General features: G+C 41.2%; 1 protein-coding gene across 4 annotated transcripts in view; it reads left to right on the top strand.

The window, feature by feature from the left end:
* LOC146783988 (solute carrier family 2, facilitated glucose transporter member 11-like) overlaps positions 1-23,115 on the top strand; it is a 422,910-nt gene that overhangs the window by 152,682 nt on the left and 247,113 nt on the right. Inside the window, exon 1 of one of the 4 annotated variants that reach the window (XM_085636193.1) lies at positions 22,191-22,294. The exons of the other annotated variants lie outside the window; for them this stretch is intronic. Coding sequence (XP_085492319.1) covers positions 22,220-22,294 — 75 coding nt within the window. The 5' untranslated portion in view covers positions 22,191-22,219. Of the gene's footprint in view, positions 1-22,190; positions 22,295-23,115 lie in introns of those variants that run through there. 4 annotated transcript variants of the gene reach the window in all.

Genomic DNA, 23,115 nt, shown 5'->3' with positions numbered 1-23,115 from the left:
TGAAAGTAGGGAGATAATGAATGAATGAAAGTTTATTGTTTGATTAATTAATACCTTACAATATATATGCAGTAATTCTTGATTATAAAATGCAATTATAAAAATTAATTATAAAAACATTTGGGCATCAAGTTGATTATACTATTTACATATTATGTACATCCTACATTCCTTTCTTTTAGTTTTTGATGTTCTAACTTGATTCTCAGTTGCGTTAAGAACTTTACAAAAGCTGAAGTTAAAATGATATTGTCAGTATGAAGGCATCTTATCAGAGCTTGCCTGCAGCTCCTTATTCCACGAACATTAAAGTGTCTCTTAAGAATGGATACTCTCTCAGCCTTTAGTTCAGGACAAATACAGAGGAGGTGCATGATGTTCTTTCTCGTCACCAAGTTTGCATAAGTTACAAGTCGTTGGTGCCTCTGTGCACAACCATGGCATTAGATGACATGTGCCCGGGAACACTCCAAAGCAAGCATTTATGAATATTTGCTTATACTTAACAGACCAAGGAATTTCGAGATACGATTGCTTTTTTATCTTGGTATATCCATTCATTAGAGGCCACTCATGCTTCCTTTTTGAGAAGGTCTCTTTATCCAAGAATAGTGATAGATGATTAGTTGTACTATTGCTAACTTTTTTAAATGAGTGCGCGGCAATCAGCATTTCCCAGACCGAGTTTACTGAATATTCTTCTAATGATGTAAATAGATATTTCCACGCCTGGGCTTTCCAATTTAAATTTATTTCCTGCCACAATAATTTGGACAATTGATATGTAGTATCCATTTTTATACTTTTCCATACTTTAATAAATTGGCCTTTCTGCGCAAATGCCTGATTAGTCAACCCAAATTCCAGTCATATCTGCGCGGGTGATGCATTATGTGGAATTAAAAAGAGGGCTTTATAGATGTTCGTGACTGAATTGTTGATTATGAGTGAGTCTTTTCCACACAATGCTTCACTTCCATATGTCAGAGTTGGCAAAAGTTTTGCTGATATTACTTTCAACAATGGTCTATAACTCTGCCCTCCTATTGATTTCTGTATAATTTTGAAAGCCGCTAGCAATATTTTTGATCTCCGTTGAATATCAATCTTATGTGGTTGAAATTATCCTCGGTCATCAAATAGTACTCCTAAGTATCTATATGTACTCACTTGTTCTAATTGTGAGTAATCCAAAATCCATTTATACGTATGTTTTGACCTTGAGTATTTATTAACCTCCATAATTTTTGTCTTTGTTTCGTTGATCACCATTCTATTTTCTTTAGAGTAGTTAGAAATCTTATTTAGCAGGCGTTGTAGTCCAACCCTCGTTTGACTAAGTAGGATAACATCATCTGCATATAGCAGGTTTGATATCGGAGTATTGGCTAATTTAGGTGGACAAGCATACACCTCATCCAAGGCTTGCATTAGATCAGCTCAAAATAAGTTAAAAAGCAGTGGGGCCAGAACACATTCTTGTTTCAAACCTGACGCTGTTGGTATTTTTTTTATGCTGTTTGTCCATCACCCATCCGGATCCTGACCCATGTGTCAGTGTAAAGAAGTTGGATTAATTTTAAAAGGGAGAGTGGTATACCTTGATCAGTTAACTTCTGCCATAAAAGATCTCTATGCACACAGCCGAAATCTACGAAGCATAAGTATAGTGGTTGTTTCTTTGCAATGTATTCGTCCATTAGGACAGATAATACAAGGATATTTGTTGGAGTACCTAAGTCTTGTGTAATTCCAGTTTGGTTTGGAGGAATTATCTGCTTTTCTCTTACCCAATCAGTTAAGTTAGATAACTGTACACCTGCAAATAATTTGGTATCAGTATCCTGGAGCGTAATGAGTCAGTAATTTTCCGGCAGAGACCAATCTCCTTTTTTGTAAATAGGAGCTATCAATGATCCCTTCCAAGTTTCAGGTATCAATGCTGACTTTACAATTTCCTTGAAAACCTTTGTCAGGTAACCTGACAATAGACTGGGGTCATTCTTATAAAGTGAAAACGGGATACCGTTCGGACCAGGCGCACCATTTCTTTGTTTCTGAATTAACTTACAACTTTATTTGCTCGTTACATCAATTTCTTGTCTCATGTCATTCTTTGTTAGTTCAATCATATTGGCCCTAACTTTCAACTCCGTTTTATGCCCACAAGGATTAAGATGTATAGACAGGAACCTGATCCATTCATTCTCTGTTAAGGTAGATGTTACAGCTGTTCTGTTTGGTCGCACTAAACCATTTATTAATGCCCAGAATTCTCTGGAGTTTGATTTTTACTGCAAAAGAGTACTTTAGCCCACAGATCATGTTTTGTTTTTATTCCTTTCGTCCAACAATAACCTCTGCAAGTTGCAATCAACCCCTTTTAATTTTAAACACAAGTCCATATTTCTCTGATTCTTTTTTATCTGTCTCCTCAATTGATTAGGCGATCTTTTCTAATTCTCGTTGTTAAGGTTAACGTAAATTAGGGAAAGGATAAAGCTTATAGCCAGAGCTGCTGACTTCGAAGTTGGGGAACCAAGTTTGAGTCTCGGCGTCGGCTCAACATCCAGTGATTCTGGGCAAATCACCTAATCTCCCTGTGCCTACCATAAATGAATGTGTCCTTAACTGGTGTTCAGGACAAGTGCTGGTGTTGATGATTAAGTGCCGGTGCTGAGTACCAGAAACCACCAGCTCAAATTAAACACTGTGAGGCTGCAAGATTAACAAACTATAGCTAGGTCTGGCCTTGGCAAGCCCTTGATGATAGTTTTTTTTTTTCGGGGGAGGGGGACTTTCAATAGCTACAAAAAAAATTAAAGACATAAGAAGTAGAAATAATGCCATCTATGTTTAAAAAAAAAAAAAAGTGATGAGTAAATAAAAAAATGAATGAAATAAAAGCTGAAAGTGACCCATTAGTTATGCGACTGAAGTGAACTAATCTTTAGATTGATGTACACTTGCCAAATGGTATCATCATAGTATGTTAACCGCATTTAGTGTAGCGCGAAACCAACCATCCCCGAAGGGGAAAATAAAAAATGGATGAATTGATCTGATCCATTGCCTATGCTGTATGCAGTGGTGGGAAAAACGTAAATAACAGTGGAAAAATGTAACAGAACAATGAATGAAGAGGGCTGACTAAAAGTGAGTGTGGGTGTGTGCATGTATATACAGGATAAATAACAGATAACCATGCTACATGATTAGCCATTATGTATTTTCATATTACATGTTTATTTTGGGGTAATTTGTTTTTAAACTTTGTTTTTTGAGAGCACTGCAAACAATGAGCAGATAATTCTAATTTTACTATATTTGCAGATTAAAAAATATATAGTTTCAAGTTCAATGGGTTGAAAATAAGATTGGCAGAGAATGTGCCACATAATTTAGATAACCTGGGGCCACATGTATGAAGCTTTTCTGAAGTTGCAAATTACACGATTTGCGGGGTCGGGCCATATGTGACTGCAAAAATGCTTTTTGATGTACAAAAGCCAAATTGCGTATAATTACCTTGTTACTGAATCACAATTATGAATTCATGTTTTGCGACGCAAAACTTACATTTTTTAACTGACACCGCAAAGGTGGTAACAATCCATTCGCAAATGGGGAGGGGCTCCCAGGGGGCCCCTTCCCTTTTAGTATTGTTAAAAATAATATTGTCTAAGAGCAGGAAGTGGTCCAAGTAACCACTACCTACCTACACTTAAAAAAATTATCTGAAATGTTTCATTTCTTTTGACCCATAAAAAACAGGCCACAATAAATGAACATATTTGACTTTATTAAAAATCCGTCACAGACATGGTGACATGATGACCACAGCAGGCCACCATCTCTATGTTTACTGTGATTCCTAGTGGGTCACAAATTTTGACCTACCTTGTTAATGTTCATGAAGTAGGTCTTTTTGCGACCCCACTAGGAATCACTATTTTAAAAAGAATCCTTTAGTATGTTAGGAATTGTGATTTCCAAATTGCGATTCAGTAAAAAGAACAATTTGTAAATCGCACTTCCTAATGTTAGTACATCTGGCCTCTAGTGGCGTAACTCTAGTAGTTCTGACAAAGGTAAAGCTCTGCAAAGTGTTAATGAATTTGTGTGGAAACCTGGAGTCTGATGAGGCAGCTAAACAGTCTCTGGATCAAACTCATAAAATAATGGCCTTTCAGTGACACATCTTCTGGAGTATCAATTCACTGGGTTGCATTTGGACAAATATGGTATTTTCATCTTTGTGTCTTTGAGTATATAGCTTCATGGTTTTCTAAAACGAGCCGCACCAATGTCTTATAAAAAGGAAGACTAAAATGTTATAGTTTCCATTCAACATAATACTGTGAGATACATTAATGCCCAACAGTCATGCAAAAATGTTTTTCTTGATATCAGGGCTGTCAAAAGTCATCTATTGTCTCTCTATTTGATCTCAGTGGAGGCATTCATAAGGCTTGTTATTTCACTCCTGATACCCCTGGTGTTTTGTAGACTTGACATCCCTGGGGAAGGTTTATTGACCAGTAAGTTGTACTAGTGATAAGTGAGTAGTGCCGGGTAAAGGAACCAGTTTGAGTGGATGGTTAAACAGTGATGTTCTCTGAAGCTGAAGACAGACATAGTTGCTTTGTGACCCCATGTTGTAGGTGATAGCTTCATCCAGTTCTAACTTCATAGCCAACAGCCCTGTGAGTGCTGTGTAAGAAATTGTAGCATTAGTTAAAGGAGTGCGATAATCACAATCCTGGTCAGGGTAAATCACAAAAGTCACTAAGTATACCTGTGCTCAAGCCTCTGATAGCAAGGGCACAAAAAACAGGCTTAACTTAGAGGCAATGTGTAAAGTTTTATGCAGTACTCAAAAAGTTATAAAGTAAAAATACAACAGAATATTTTAATAAGTTAAATGACACCAAAAATAATCAAAATCTAATTAGTAGAAGAGGAGTTATGAATATATATGAATATATAATGTTTGAACTTAAAAATAGCACTAAAAAGCAATATCTGCCAGCCATGGGCAACTGGTCTCTCTGCACCAGGACAAGGGTAAGATTTAAGGCAAACCACGAAGGAGCACTGGTCGGATACAGGGACCAGGTTTGTCCCAGTGACAAAGTTACCTTCACACGTAGAAACGTTATGGAGGTAGAAGGTCTTCAATGGGCCATGCAGCCGGCTGATCCGAAGAGGGCTTGACACAAAGGGGAGCTGCTGTGAAAGGTCTCTGAACCCATCAGAGGCTGCTTGGCATAGAGCCTGGTGAAGCTGTTGATGAAAGTTGTCAGAATTGCTAGCATGCTGCTCGGCTTCAGGTCCAGTGAAGCCGTTGATCGAGTGCTGCTTGGTATTGAACCCAATAAAACCATTGATGAAGGTTGTTGTCGTTGATGCTTGGCATCGAGTCCGGCGAAGCTTTAAGTTGGCAGGGAGGAGTACACTCTGACCACAGCTAAGGGTCCAGGACCTTGCGGACAGTACTTGGGGGACAGGACTCACCCCCACAGAGACCAGTAGAGGGGATCAAGTCAGGTCCATTTAGGATTGGTCAGCTGGAAAAGGCCTCTGGAAGCTTCTTTTAGCCCTGCAGCTCAAACAGGAGGTCAGTCAACTGACCCTTGGTGTCAGTTTTGAGGTTCTGGGTTGAAGGCAATCTTGCCCATGTTCTTCAGATAGCAGGGCAGTCCTTCCTCTGCATTCTCCCAGGCCCAGGAGTGTTCTGCGGATGGTACTGGGATGTCATATTTTTACCCAGTGCCAGCCTAGGGGGGAAACAGCCACTCACCACACCCTGGCCAGTTAGAGTTCTCAGAGGTGACCCAACCCTCTTTTACAGCACTTCCTGTGTGTTTCACCCAATACTATTCTAAATTGCCCCGTCTACTGAATTCTCTTAGTCAGAGCTCCCAGGGCACATGCAGAGTTTTGTGAAAATGTGAAAATGGGCAAACCCTCCTTTATGATCACTCTGTAACAGTTCTGAGGCAGCTCCTTTCCCTATAGTTCCAGAACCAAGCTGACTAGAGGAACCAGATTCATGTGTCAGACTGGATCTGGAAAATCTTGAGTAATACTTGTACATGTGGCGATGTGATATTGACTGGCTCCGCATTGGCGTCATCCGAGTTGGAAGTAATGTGCACAGTGGCTATATAGGTGTCACCCCAGTGAGCTGACATCAGTTCCTTTCTTTCTGAGCTAACAGCATGGATCCGGAGAGAACCCTCGGTCACCATCTGACCATCTTTTTTTTACTTTTTGTCAATTCATTTTGAGCTATTGTTCCCAGTGTGATAGGGACATGTCCCCTAACAAACTCATGAGTTTGAAGCCTTGTGGGGAATGTCACAGACAGATGTCTCTTTCTGATCCCCACTTGGTCTGTCTGTGATGTCTCGGGTTGGACCACCACTCCAGGGCCTGTGCCAATTGCAGGCTGATGCACCTTAAGGTGATCCAGGAGCGAGCCATGAAGAATCTCAGAGCATGGCACGAGAAGGTGCCCCTTTGCTCCCAGTCCAGATTCTGCGGAAGATCTAAGGCCTGATTGCAGAGTTGGTCTCATGATCAGTCGTCTCAAAGTCCAAGTCATCAAAGTCAGGTAAGTCAAAGAAGTACAAGATGAAGAAGTTCAAGGGTACTTCTACTTCTACCCCTCAATCTTGTGTTTCTGGGTCCTGGTTCCAGATTGCCCCTGCAGAGCCGGAGTCCGGGCCTGCGGCGCTCTTTGCTGACTTCCCCTGAGCTGGAGTAACCCATGCCCAACAATAGGAGTTTTGTGTGGACTAGCACCCCATTTGTAGGCCCCTGGCTCCCTCTGGGGTGCCTGTGGGCCCCATGCAGCTGAGAGGTGCCCCCACTGGGTTACTGTTGTCGAGCTTTCTCCGACATCAGCTGGGTCATCTGGATCCACTGCTGAATCTGGACTGACTCCAGCACCTGGCCTAGGCTTACTCCACACCATGTCCTTCTGATGTCACCAGCACCACCTTACAACTCAGAAACCACTTCTCCTGCCTGACTCCGAAATTGCACCACGCCGGTTTGGCTCGACATTGGCTCTGGCACTGTCCGGCTCAGATACATTGCCCCTAGCTTTGATTGGCCTAATGTGTAACTGGACTTTGCAATTGCCGATGACAACACCTACTAGCTTTTTGACTAGATAACCCATCCCTTCCAAGGCGATAAGTGGTATGAGGAGCTGGGAGATGCCAGTGGGCTGGATACATCTCCTGGTGCTGGCCTGGTGTCATTTACGGGGCCTACCACGGAGGAAGGCGCATCCTTCACCATGGTGGTGATGGGGTCTTCCGTTCAGGGAATCCAAGAAGTTGCACTCTTTGGAAAGAGAATTTTCTCTTCCACTCGGCTAGCATTGAGGCCAGGAAACACTGCATGCCTCTTGGACTGTTGCTCCGACACCTGATGGGACACAGTTGCGTAAGTGATGCCCATAGTCTCGGAAGAAGACAGAGCCATATTGAAGCAGGCCATTATTGATGGCAGGGATGCAGCAGTTCTTCATCCGGTGTGGGTTGGACACCATGGATTCTCTGGGTAGGGTTATTGCCTCCAGGGTGGCACTATGACACCATGGCTGGCTCTGCTCAACTGGCTTCTCAGGAGATGTCCAGTTGGCACTAATGGACATGCCCTTTGATGGCACCTATCTGCTCGGTGATAATGCCAATTTGGCGCTGGAGTACTAAAAGGAGAGTTGAGTTTTTGGCAGATCCTTAGGTTCTTCCCTGATGTCACATCCACTGCACTCTGCCCTTCGTCCCTTCCATGGCTATGGTAGGGGCTCTTAGATGTGACCACAGTACCAGCCATACCCCCACAGTCTACAGACCACCCAGCCTTTTTGTGGCTGTGGACACAGCTCCCACAGAGGATGTGGAAATCACATCCTTCGTGTTGTCCAATCCCTGCCTCTCTGGGCGTCACAGCCTCTAAGCCCCTTTAGCATGCCCTCCACACATCACAGCCAGGAGCTTGGAGTCAAGCACCATCTGCCCTAATGGCAAGCGATAACATCAGACTAGTAGATGTTTCAAATTGTTCAGCAGGGTTACTCCCTTCCTTTTCTGGAAACCCCTATGCCTTTGCCACCATCCCCAGAACAGTTGACGGAGGACCATGGCTTTTTGCTCTGCCAGGAAGTGCATACTCTGTGGCCAAAGGAGCCATTGAGGGGGTTCCAGCACCAGAAGTAGGATGCGGTTGCTATTCCCACTACTTTCCGGTGCCAAAAAAGAACAGAAGCCTCAGTCCCATACTAGATATGCACCCCCTTAACACCTTCCTGAAGAAAGAGATATTCAAGATGCTTAGTTTGACTCAGGAATTGTCTGTTGTGGATCCTTGTGATTGGATAGTAGTGTTAGACTTGCAGGACAATTATTTTCACATCCTCGTCCTGTGAGCCCACAGACGTTGCCTGCGGTTCATGGTATGCCATGAGCATTTTCAGTTCGCTGTGATCCCCTTTAGCCTCACCAGTGCCCCAAGGGTGTTCAAAAAGTGATGGTGGTAGTTGCAACTCACATTTGGAGGTCAGGGGTCCAGTCTTCCCCTACTTCGATGACTGGCTGCTAAAGGTAGGCTGACCCCAATCAATCAATCAGGATTTGTAAAGCACGGCCAATCACCTGTGAGGGTCTCGATGCGCTGGGGTTGCTAGCTGCTTTGAGGTGATCTGTTTGTTTGAACAGCCAGGTCTTGAGTTCTTTCCTGAATTGCTGGAGCATTGAGCAGTCCTGAGGTGCAGGGGAAGGTTGTTCTAAGCTTTGGCTGCTAGGTGTGAGAAGGAGAATTCTCTGATGTTGGCTCAGCATATTCAGTCATCACCCATTTCCCGACAATAGCAAACCTCTTGCATTCGCTGGGGTTCACTATCAACATGCTGAAGTCACACCTGACTCTGTATCAGACACTCTCTTTCTTTGGGGCTTTTCTGGATTCAGTGCAGTTCTGTGCTTACCCTCCGGAGCAGAGAATCCAGGATATTTGGGTTATGATCAATGTTTCAACCTCCGTTCTGGATTTTGGTGAGACTGACTCTGCTGCTGCTGGACCATGGAAAATACAATGGTTTGAATACATTTTTCTTCACACCTCCTTAACTAATCACCACAGAACTGTGCACCGGCATACAATGTAGAAAATAAAATAGGGCTGCAAAGTTTAGTGCCGATTTGTCAAACTGTGGCAAAGTTATTACCCATCAAAAATCAGAGGAATCCCTATCTCACAGAATCCTAACCATAATTATAGAGAGGCTACCGCCACTCAATGATATCTATACCTATATCAATATGTGCATATATATACATCTATATATATCTATAGACCTATCAAGATGTATAGCAATAATGTAATGCTTTTAGAGTTGATAAGATGGTGTTTGAATGGTGTTAACTTTTTTTATTCTGTAAGGAGGTTTTCCAACAGGTGAGGGGTGTGGCCATTGGAGCCTGTTTCTCCCCTAGTTATGCATGTTTACATGTAGGCTGGTGGGAGGAATGGGTTCTTCTCACGGTGATACATCAAAGGAGTATGAATTGCATGTGATCAGGTGGATGAGGCACATCAATGATGTATTCATCATGTGGAAATGCTCTAAAGTCAGTGCAGAGGTATTTGTAGATAACATCAACAATAACAAATTCAATTCAGAATTCACTGCACATATTGATGAACAATCTATTGATTTCTTGGATGTACACATTTACGTACCTGGTAATAAACTGGAGTCGACCTTACATCGTAAAGTCACAGCAGGCAATGCCACACTGCATGCATCTAGTTTTCACCCCGGACATCTGATTAATAGCATCCCTTATGGGGAATTCCTGAAGACTGCGTAAGATCTATGGTTCAGATAAGGATCTAGAATTCTGTCAAAGAGTAGCCAAGTAAAGATTTCTGGAATGAGGGTACAGTAAAAAGGTCATAGAACAGGCAATTTCCAAGGCAAATTAAAATACCTAGGGAGAATATGCTGTTGCCAACACAACCTAATCTTGACCCCAAACATAAGATCATTATTGCTAGTAAAGTTCAGGAATCTAGGATCAGGCTTATTACCACCAATAGCCAGTAGGAAAGGAAGATAAGGTCTATTTTGAATGACCAATGGCCTATCATCTTAACAGATGCGATTTTGGGCCAAACACTACCTGATAAGCCGACCCTCACTTTCCGGCGAGCTCCGTCAATGAGGACTACACTCGTAAAGAGCAGCCCTGAAATAAGTACCATGATGACCTGGCTTTCACCAAAGAAGGGGTTTTATAAATGAAGCTCCTGCAGGGCGTGCAAATTTGGCACACATATTTCTCAATAAACAACACCATTTAGTCCTGAACCTTTGGATTTGAAGGGAATCTACAACTGTTGAACTGAGTTTGCAGTATATGTCCTTGAGTGCACCTGTGGACTGCGCTATGTGGGTAGTGTCAAGCTACTGGTGCACCTAAGAATTCTGCAACACCTTAGGGCAATAATGAATTCTGACCCCAAATATCCAGTTGCAAGACATTTTAAACTCAAACACAATAATGATCTTAAATGTCTTACATATTTTGCAATTGGAGCAGTGCAACCCCTAAAAAGAGGTGGCAATAGAGAAAGAATACTACGTCAGCTTTTAGAGTTGGATTCTAAATCACCATATGGCCTGAATAGTAGCGATGATTTGCACAATTTCTTATGAGTTCATAGAGGGCAGTTGCAATACCCAGGACCCCCTCAAAACAACATAGGATGTTATTTAGAATATTACATTTCATATGTGCACTATACCGAGAATAATCTTTTATATTGTTAGAATAGATTAAGACTCCTCTGTTGCTAGATACCTTCTTGTAGGTAAAATGTACTGTATTTGCACTCATCACTTTGGTAGCACATTGCACTTTCTCAAATTTAGTACTTTATTTGCACATATAGGCTTTTGATAATATCAACTCTCTTGAATTAGTAACAGTGTGAAGTTATTATCACCATATGTAAGTTGCATTATGTTAAGCATTGGTGCTTTAAAGTGAATTTGACAGTATATGTATGCAATTTCAATTGGGAATTCAATCCTGTGATTTTATTATTCATAATTGTATTGCAATATCAGACGAATATATTCAAACTGGAATTTGAAACATAGATGTTTGGATGAATTCTACAAAGGGTGTTTGTTTGAATATAAGAGAATTTGGAATCTGTAAACAATCTTTATATAAGCCCTAAGCATCAATTATCATGCATTCTGTATCATTAGTAAGTCCCAAATGGACGTATTTGAAGAAAGCGAGTAGTCTGTGGTTTTCCATCATGAAAGAGTTCTAGGAATAGTCTGTTTTTCAATTCCTATTATGTGGCTTTTCTCTTGGGATCAGGAAATCTTTTTTTAATGCAAACAATGCCGTAGAGCGTTTGTGTGTGATCAAGGCCACTTGAGGTGGCCGAAACGCACCCTGACAGGAAATGAGCAATAAAATGTAAAAAGGCACCTGAACTTTGGAGTCTGTGCCCATCTGTATCGTGGATGTTGGAGTACATTGGGGATTGCTGTTACAATATATATATATATATATATATATATATATATATATATATATATATATATATATATATATATATATATATATATATATATATATATATTATCTACTGGCGGTCGCCAGTAGATAGTTATAGTTAGGACCGAGTTCCCATAGGAAATCTGAAAATTCTATTTTGAATAACTTTGGCGCCGGTTGACGAATCCTCGCGAAATTTTCAAAATGAATGGGGCGCTCCGCTCAGTTCCTACCCTGAAAGTCTCGGGGTGATTCGTCAACTGGGGGCTGAGAAAAAAGGGGGTCCCAAAAAGCGTTTTCCCCATGCATTTTCCCATAGGACCTTTAGTCGATGGTACAGCCCGAACGGCTGAACAGAATTACTTGAAATTTGGCAAAGAGGTAGTCCTCAGGTCAGGCATGTGCCTTTTGCATATATGGTGTCAATCTGTTCAGTAGTTCCGGAGAAAATTGCAGTTAAAAGTACATAAATATCTATATGCGGCACCGTGCGCGCACCAAATGTGCGCGAGCGTAATTCTGATTGGTGGTTAGATGTCAGTCAACATTCGAATCGGTCGAAATCAGGAAGTGTCGGACGCCATTTTGTGTGTCGCAGTGAAAAAGAAAGGTGGAGAATGTGAAAAGGGGGCAGGGTAGAGAGTTCCTGACCCCCTAGCCTTTGTCAGGGGGTCCCTGAAGGACCCCGAAGGGTGAAAAAAAATTTTTTTTTTTTTTTTTAAATCGCGGGGTGCGCACACCGTGCGCGCACGGTGAAAAACCCTTAAGAAATAAAACACATTTTAAACTGTTTATAAGTTTATAGAAGATATTAACTATGCTGTTCAACTTTATCCAAATTTAAAAAAAAAAGAGCTGAGCCATTCCATATTACAGGATACAGTCAATCTATAACTATATACATAGGTAGTTTATTGTAAAATAAATATATAAAAAATATAATAATACATACATCGATTAGCATTTAAAAAACCTTACAAATTCACTAAAAAACCATAGGTTTCACACACGTCATAGTTGGAAATTAGCATTTAAAAAACCTTGCAAATTCACTTAAAACACCATAGGTTTCACACACGTTATAGTTAGGAATTAGCATTTGAAAAACCTTGCAAATTCACTGAAAAAACCATAGGTTTCACACATGTTATAGTTAGCTTGACATTTCACTCGTAAAAAACCATTGAAATTCCCCCGTTATAGTTAGTTCAGCTAACTATAACTCGCGCGACCGCAATCCACTGCTGATGACGTCACATATTACATCACTCACTGATGACATCTCAAATGACATCACTGATGACATCACTGATGACATCATCCAGTGAATATGTGTCTTTCTGAAAAATAAATATTTTTTATATATGTAAATCTAAAGGTTAATGGAAGAATAAATGGGAAAATAAGTGTCTAAATGGATGTTTTTTTTGGTAAAATTAATTGTATAACTGACTTATTAACAGTATCTTAGTGAATACAGTGATGTAATATGTGATGTCATCAGCAGTGGATTGCGGTCGCGCGAGTTATAGTTAGCTGAACTAACTATAACAGGGGAATTTCAATGGTTTTTTACGAGTGAAATGTCCAGCTAACTATAACATGTGTGAAACCTATGGTTTTTTCAGTGAATTTGCAAGGTTTTTCAAATGCTAATTCCTAACTATAACGTGTGTGAAACCTATGGTTTTTTAAGTGAATATATATATATATATATATATATTTCTTCATAAAGTTCAATATTCAAGCACGCTCTCAGGACAAAACAAACACAAGAAAACAAGGTGTCCGTTGTTTAATTCACAACGCGTTTCACCTCCAGCGAGGCTTGATCACGTGAATAATAGACAACAAAAACAGCACAGCATAAATGGAGTTTCCATGATGCATTCTGATGACGTACACCTCGTGTTTAGTGTTGCGGACATATTGGAATGGTGCACAGTTCATAGGCCCTGATTGGAAAAATTGTTTTTGGAGTATTCATCTTAATACAATTTGCGTAAAAACGTCTATGCAATAGTATTTAGAGCCTGTATGTCTCTGCTCTTATAATACATATTTATATAAAGCGGTTAAATGGAAAAATAATAAGCATTGTCTATGGCGATCCATAACGCATAAACGCAGAAATTTATAGTGCAATCAGTCAAAGCAGTCTAAACAGTAAAAACACACGTCATCGCTTACCACATGCGTACCTAGGATAATTGTCATGTGACATTAGGACTTAACTCCCACCTACAACGATGTTGATATTCATCGATGTTGGCTTGTACCGGCCCATGCATCATGCGTGAGTAACGGGACTCGTGTATAGTCAATAAAGTTATCTTTTGTTCAAAAGACCCAAAGAATCCTTCTACATATCAGTAAATGCGAGCAGATAATTTCTATCATGCATGCTATAAAATGTGCAACCCAATGACACATTACACCTCTCCCCCAACACAAGAACAACAAGGTATTACCTAGTGGTCAGTCGCTGTCCCTATAGGTGGTTTATGTCTACCTAAACTCAATGCATGTACAACTGTGAAACATGTAGCTCAGATCATGCTAAGTTGGCCTATTGAAAAGGACTGTGAATTGTACCCAAATGGTACCATGTGGCAATGATCAGCAAGGTGCACAGGGAATAACACAAGTCCGCCGCACTCATAGTCACCGACCCCATACTGCAAAGTCGTGCTGTCAATGGCATAATTGTGAACGTGCTCTGTTGAGAAACAAGAACTAGAGAGAAAAGGAGTGGGGACCATGTGTACAGTGAGTGTCGGTGACTAGGCCCTTCCTTTCCATCTGTAAAGTGAAAAAAGAAAGAGAAAAAGAAGAGAGAGAGAAAACAAGAGAAAAAATATACATTAAAATAATGCTTTTTAAAAAAAAAATCAGGATAACTTAATCCTATTAATTACACTAACACCATCACTCTTCAAAGTGTCTTATAACATCAAGGGCACGTTATAATTCATGGAAGATAGATACAGAGCTACAGAGCCACAGAACTGCACAGCAGGGTATATGTTGTATCTAGAGAAACAGCCTTTAACCCAAACAAAATGACACACGTAAATGTAGGAGAAATATTCTTGTCATTATAAAATCAGTTATTCTTTGAGGTGTACGGACAACTCCTCTTCCTGATTCAACCCTCCCGGCATTTTGGTTTGGAAATCAATAATGAGCTTGGACTCTCTTTGTCGTAATTTAAGTACCCTATTGCCACCTCTCGGATTTTTGCTAATCTGTTCAAGGATGATATAGCTTAATTCCTTAGTATTTGACAAAATGTCTCTCCCTGAAATGTCGGGCCACAGGATATTTAGGATCATAGTTGGTAATCGCACAAGTATGTTCCAGGATTCTCTTTTTGGCCATACATGTAGTGCTACCTATGTACCAAAGTTTGCATGTACATTCCATTACATATATCACAAACATGGAGCTACATGTAAGAAACTGGGTAGTGTTTTTGTTGACCCCATTGTGGCTCACTTGTTTGTGACACTTACTGTACAGACACGCCTTGCAATGGCGACAAGGAAAGAAACCTTCAAGACCCTGCATGCTGTTGGGTGGATAAGTGGTGATATTGATGCAGATTGGGGTGTACAAAATCTCCCTACTTCCACGGATAGAGTAATTTCACAGTTACACACACATACACTCACCATACACTAGGGCCCATTTCACTAACATACACTCAAATACTCCACCAGCACTGAACCTGTGGAAAGAAAACTCCTAAACACCCCACATCTACACTGAGGTCGATAAGACCTAGTTATTGTAATTGTCCTGAGTCATAATCTAAACAATCTATACAACAATAATCAAATAGAGTACTCAATAATTGACAAGAAATAATCATCAACACCGTATTTAAAATTATGATTCTTTATCTAAAAATTAGTCAAAAGAAATTAATCAGAGTAAATAATTTTCTCATAATTACCTATTCTAGCTAAATGTCAGAATGGGTCATCAGGACAAGTCTCTCAGTAGAAATCTCCCGAGTCACCCTCCTCACAGCATCGATCCTCACCAACGCAGGTTTGGGAAGAAATGGCAAAGTGGCCTCAAACCCTCTCTAGGCTAACAATATTTATAAAGAAACTTGCACTATTAAAGAAACATAAAATGTTCTACACGTCCGCTGAACCGCTGAGCAGAGCGAGCAGGAAAGGATGTAGCATCGCTACATTTGGAAAATCTCCGCTCAGAAAAAAAATCACAAAAATAAAAAGACAGAACAGGAACTAAAAAATGTATCTTTCGACATCCACATTTCCTCGGAACTAACATGATGACTTCAGAGTCCATTCAGTTCATTCTCTATGGCTCCTTTGTCCTCCAAGGTTATTCGGATGTTTCTTGGTGACTTGCCCAGCACTGCTGCTGTCCTCACGGAAAATTTTAACCAGGCGAAGACTGTGGTCGGATGACTTCGACCATATTCAGCAAGGCCCTCTCATCACAAATCTCTCACTCGAGGCCAGGCTGCAAACGGCGGCCATTTTATTCTAGGCCAAAATAGACCATCTTAATTAAAAGAGACAAAAACAACGTTACCACAGCATAGTGATTAAACAGTGTTAACCCCACTAATACCCTTATGTGTATGTAATTATCTAGCCTTTGCAACACAGAAAAGCATTAATTCAAAAGCGTTTCGTGCTTTAAAATAAACAGCACTCAGCAACGTTTATTTAATAAAACATGCACATTTATTAATTAGCAAATGAAAGCATTCCCTCGTGTCGGTTTTCTTCTCATTAGTACATGTTGGTAAGTTTAAACACTTACACAAAACAAATAATTAGTGATTAATAATTAATAATTTTAATTATGACAAATAGACAAACCAGAGCTTAAAAAACCCAATAGATTTTCATCAGAAAATTCTGCTCCAGCAATATCACTATGGGCAAGCATGTCCCTGATATTCCTCCCTCTGCGATATGTAATGCACGGTCTGATCGGAATACTATCCCCAATCACCGTGTCGTTTTTGAGGATACCCCAGTTCTTGGCCATAATCCTTTTAATGGCCTGCGCATCAGAGCTATACGTAAGAATCATCCTGGGCTGTATACAGCTATGCATACAGTTTGAATCTTAATTTCTCAACAACTACTGAACAGGCCTGAACAGGTCTAGCTTTTTGCTAAATCTGTGAAATATAGTTCAGTCATTTGGACTGTATCATTGTTCAAAAATCTTTATGGAAACTGGATGGGGAAATTGTGTTTTGTCGCTCCATTGTTTCTTGGCCCCGGCTTGACAGATCACCCCTAAACTTTAAAGGAAGGAGCTTAGCTGGATGAACTTTTTTTAAAGTTTCCTAACATTCGCAAACGGTTATTAGTAAACTCAAAAATGCTCTTCCTGTGGTAACTAGGTCCCAAAGACACAGTATCAACCCCCACAGTGTAATTCATATATACTGATATATTCCCCACTCTGTAGTTATAGTTAGGATACCCAGGTACAGAAATTCCTCAGAATTTTGGTTGTCAATACCTTTGCTCCTATTTTATGAATCTCCAAGAAATTTTCCAAACCTATAGCTTTTTCTACATTGACGAAGGATGGAACCTTTCACGGTGATTGATCAAGAGGGTGCAAAGTTAAAAGGGGTCCCAAAACACGTTTTTACATCAATGCATTTTCCATTGACTTTTTTATCTCAGGTAGCGCGAGAACGGCTGGATGGATTTACATGCCATTTAGCAGGATAAGGCATTATGGTGCGCTGATGATCTTTATTAGTACTACATATACGCAGGATAAGTATTTTCTAAGTTATAAGGGATTTTAACTTTGTCTAGGTACCTTCCTCAAATTTTGAGGTATTTCATAAAGTGTTTCAAAAATATATTTCAAAATATAAATCAATATTTCTACCTATTACCACTTTCATAAAATGTTAATCGGTAGGGAACAACAATTAAGCCTAGTGCTTACCTAAATTTAAGGCCCTAACCCAGAATGCAGCGAAACGCAGAACGCAGCAAAACATGTGCTGAAAATGAGAGGGCTACTATTTATGTTTGATAAACACAGCCATTAGCCAATCACATGTTGCCTTCTTATTCACATCTAACTATTTTAAAACTTGCAACTTTAACACTACTTACCATATTTACACATACTCCCAAAAATGACCATTTGCACCTCATAATGTATATTCCGGCCACATTACATCTACATACATTTACCCACTTTCCCTCTAGTTCTTTCAATTACCACAATCCACTGTACGACACTCTACTCCACTCTATGCGACTCCACTCTACTCCACTCCAGTCTATGCTATTACACTCTACACCACTCCACTCTATGTAACTCCACTATATGCCACACCACTCTATGCTAATCCACTGTAAGCCACTCCACTCTACTCCACCCCACTCCACTCTACCTCATTCCACTCTACACTACTTCAATGTACACTATTACACTCTAAGTCACTCCATTCTACGCCACTCCAGTTTGGTCTATGCCACTCCATTGTATGCCCTCCACTCTGTGCTACTCCACTGTAAGCTATTCCACTCTACACAGCTCCACTCTATGACACAACACTCTGCTATTTCACTCTATGCCACTCCAATGTATGCCACTTCAGTGTACACCACTACACTATACTTTATTACACTGTACACCATTACACTCTACGCCACTCCACCGTACACGACTCCACTGTACCCCACTTCTCTGTACGCCACTCCAATTTATAACAATCCACTGTACATTATTATACTGTACACCACTCTAAGCTACTCCACTCTATGCCACTCCACTCTATACTACTATGCTCTATCCTATTCCACTGTACAACACTCCACTCTACGCCACTGTACTCTATGCCTCTCCACTTTATTTTGCTTGCTACACTGTACGCCACTACACTCAACATTATTCCTCTCTACACAGCACCGCTGTATGCTTCTCCACTATATACCACTCCACTCTATGCCACCCCACTCTATGCCACTGCCCTCTACAATACTCCACTATGTGCCCATCTACAGTATGCTATAAAACTGTCTGCCACAACTTACTATCCCACTAAACTCTACCCTGCTCCACTCTAGAATACTCTACTTTATGGCACTCCACTATACCCTACTCCATTATATGCCACTCCTTGGGACGTCATTCTACTTTACACCACTTCATTCTACTGCATTTCACTGTATGTCACTACACTGTACCTCACTCCATTGTACGCTGCTCTGCTGTATACTGTTCCCCTCTATGCTACTCCAGTCTATGCCACTCTACTCTATGACATTCCTCTTAATGACACTCCACTCAAAGCAATTATCCACTCCACCACTCCAGATTATTCCCTACACTATTCCATTCTACACCACTCCACTCTATGCCACTCCACTGTACGCCACTTCAGTAAACACTATTCCACTGTATGCCAGTTCACCCTACCACACTCCACTCTACACCACTGCACTCTACTCTACACCACTCTACTGTTCCCTATTCCACTGTACCCCACTCAACTCTATGCCACTCCAGGCTACACCGCTCCACTATACACCACTACACAGCACTGCAATCCACTTGGCACTATTCCACTGTATGCAACTCCACTGTATTCCACTCAAAATTATGCTATTCCACTCTTTGTCACTCCACTCTACACCACTCCACTTTAAGCCACTCCACTCTACGCTGCTCTACTCTACCCTACTCCACTCTATGCCTCTCCACTCTGTCACTTCAGTGTATCCACTCCACACTACACCCCTTCACTAGAGGCTATTCCCCTTTTACTCAAGTACACTCTATGCCACTCAGTTCTATGTTATTTGACTCTACGCCACTCCACTTTACACCACTCCATTGTAACCCACTTCTTTGTACGCTATTACACTGTAGGCTACTCCACTCTATGCCACTCCACTGTACACTATTTCAATCTATGCCACTCCACTCTACGTGACTCCACTCTATGCCACCCCACTCTATGGCACTCCCCTGTACGCTACTTCACTATATGCCAATGCACTGTATCCCACTCCACTCTATAGCACTCCACTGTACACTATTGCACTGAATGCCACTCCACTCTACACCACTGTAGTCATTGCCACTCCACTGCACACCATTCTGCTGTGCAACACTGCACGTTATTCCACTGTACGTAACTCCATTCTACTCCACCCCCTAAGCTATTCCACTTTATGCCACTCCACTGTACACCACTCCACTGTATGCTATTGACTGTACGCCACTCCACTCTACACCATTCCACTGTATGCTACTCCATTCTATGCCATTCCACTCTACACAACCTAACTCCACGCCACTCTACTGCACACCGCTCAACAATATCATACTCCACTCAACAACAGTCTACGCCCCTCCACTGTACTACACTATTCTCCTCTGTATAGAAGTACACTGTACAGCAATGTATTCCTGTCAATGCTTGTGTACCGCACTCCACTTTACTATATAGCACTTTATGACAATCTACTCCACTCCACCACACTCTACATAACTTTCTCTACGCTACTTCATCACAGTTAATATACTCGACACTGAGACACTACTCCACTGTACTCCACTACTGCACTGTACAGCACTCCACTGTACGCTGCTCTTTGCCACTCAATTGAACGACAGGCTATCCCACTCCACTCTAACATATTATACAGCATTCTACTCTGCTCCTTGCCACTACACTGTACAACACTTTTGTTCACTCTATGACCACTTACTCTACTCTATGACACTTTCCAACACTCTACAACACACCAGCCCATTGCACACTACCACACACCACTCCACTGTACACCACCTTACTCCACTGTATACTACTCCACTCTAGTCTACTCCACTGCACTCCACTCTACTCTTGACCACACTACTCCACTCTATGCTACGCTACTCAACTAGACTCCCCTATATTTCCCTGCATAACACTTTACTCCACTCTATGGCACTGTACAACACTCCATCTACACCCCTCTACTACACCACACTGAATTCCACTCTATGCAACTTCACTCTACAAGACTCTACTCTGTGCCAGTATAAAACACTGTACTTCACTCTATGCCCCTGCACTGCACTGTATAACCCTCTACTCCACTCTATCCCCCTACACCTCAGTGTACAACACTGTACTCCACTATTTGACACTTTCCACCAACACTCTAGGACACACCACTCCACTGTACTGTACAAAACACCACTCCAATTTACTTGACTCTACACTACGCCTGTCTGCACACCACACCACTGTAGTAAAAAACACACCACTGCACTATATAACAATTTACTCCACTGTATGCTACGCCACTCCACTTAATTCACTCCACTCTGCTTTACTGGACTCTACAACACTCCCCTCTACTCCACTCCACTATACACCACTCCTCTCTTCCCCAGATCCACTCTCTCTACCCCACACTCCACTCTAGACCACTCTACTGTATGCTTTTACACTGTAAGTCACTCGAGTGTACCACAATCCACATTGCTACACTCCACTCTGTGACTCTACATGCTATAACGGTTCACCGTATGACACTCTCCTCCTCTCTAATCTACCACTTTCCACTTAATGACACTCCACTCAACAGCAGTAACCTCAATGATTTGAAACACATTTTTATTAATTATTTTAAAAAATCATTGAACTTTGAAACTTTAGGTTTTTTTCTATGCAAACCAAAATTAAAATACACAAACATTATGAATTCTGAAGTTATAGGTATATCTTAAAATTATGCACCACCTTTTAATTAATAACACTTTTTTATTCTTTAATTACAAACCAAACTTAAATTACACAAAATTGTAAATTTCTAAACTTGTATTTATACCTTTAATTTATAATTTACGCAACACCTTCAAATTATTATAGCGCTCGCAACTCCATACACATTTTACTCATTTTGGTAACCACACTACATTAATTATACCTCGCTACTCTAACATGCAGTATGTTCTCATAGATCATGTTACTTGTGATGTTACATGTGTTAATTTACATGCTATTATTTAGATATTATAACTATTATAATGTGGCTGTCCATATTGTAACATGCATGCCTAGGCTTTTTTCCATCCCTAACCAGACAGGATATTTGGTTAGGCATATGACGTGAAGTTAGTTTCCGACAGTGTAATAACTTTTACAACTAATCATATCTGCCCCTTAATATTTCCTTGTAGTACTGTTTGACCCTCAGATGTGGAATTCCTTATAGTTCTGAGGTTTCCTAGCTGAAATCTATTTCGGGTCTTGTGCTTTGGTATTCACCCTGAGTCATGCGATCATCTATTGTGTGATGTAAAGTTCACCGAAGGGTCTTAAGACTCTTCTTGGATAGGCTGTTGAGTGCAAGGTGACTCTCGCAGCTTGAGGTATCTGTGCTGGTGAGAGTGTGTGTTAGAGGTTCTGAGCTGTATTGAATGTGGGCTTGCCCAGTAGGGGTAGTGTCAAAGGTAGGAATATAAGTTAGTTAGCTGGGACAATTGGTTACTACCTACACTGATTAAGTTATAGTTAATACGTTACCAGCCCCTTCACATTAGGGATGGCAGATGGACAGGAGATTCCTGCATTGTGTAGGAAGATGGCTGCAGCTGCTCTTGAAGGGTGGGAGCCATCTGCGCAGCGTCTGTCAAGAGGTCGCCCTGGAAAAACAAAGGTCAGTCCATTGCAGTTATTATCTGAGAAGGAGAGGGTGTGGTACTGGGAACGCCAAGGCTTCAAGGTTTGCCTTAGGGTACGTTAGAGACTGCTGGGGTTCTGAGCGTGTGGACCAGGCCCCAGGAGAGCAGCAGCAGGGCCCTGCAGGAACATTAAGCTGCAGGTGGGATGAGAGAGCGTCGGAGGTGCGGTCAGAGCAATAACTCCCATCTCTATCTACAGGATTCATGTTTCAGCGATCATGCTTCAGTCTCTTACTTGTGTCCCTTTTAAACACATCTCAGTCCAGTGCAGGTCAGTAAGGAAAGAGAAGGTGTTCTCTAGCATGTGCACTGACATAGCACGCTCTGTGTGTGCTAACAAGACCTTCTGCACAGCTGCTCACCTCTTTCTGTTCCCTGACTGCCTATCTAAATTCTCCTTGAGGCCTGGGATAAACTAGGGACAACATGAAGGCCTGGATTGAATAATCAATAGATATACAAATTTCAGGTTATGGCCAGCAGATCTCTACAAATCGTACAGACTCATGCAGCAGGTCGCCCACGTCGACCTTGCAGTTTTAGACAACCGGTAGGGTGCACCACCCCCATATATCCATGCCTCAGGCAGCTCCATCACATCATACGAAGCATTCTTACCATGAAGACACCTTGCCATGGGATTGACCTCGGCCACCAAGGACCTCAATCAACAATGTGTGTCTCAAACCCATTATCAATTTTCCCTCAAAATTCAGCTTAAAATATGATTTGGAAAAACAATAATTTTGTCCACAAACGTCAGCTTGTCACTTTGTTAGACTACTCTCATTTGCCT

This window comes from Triturus cristatus, chromosome 11 (genome assembly GCF_964204655.1).
Source record: "Triturus cristatus chromosome 11, aTriCri1.1, whole genome shotgun sequence".
Classification (NCBI taxonomy): domain Eukaryota; kingdom Metazoa; phylum Chordata; class Amphibia; order Caudata; family Salamandridae; genus Triturus; species Triturus cristatus.
Note: the sequence above shows the minus strand (reverse complement) of the source record. Positions and strands in the feature narration are given on the sequence as shown.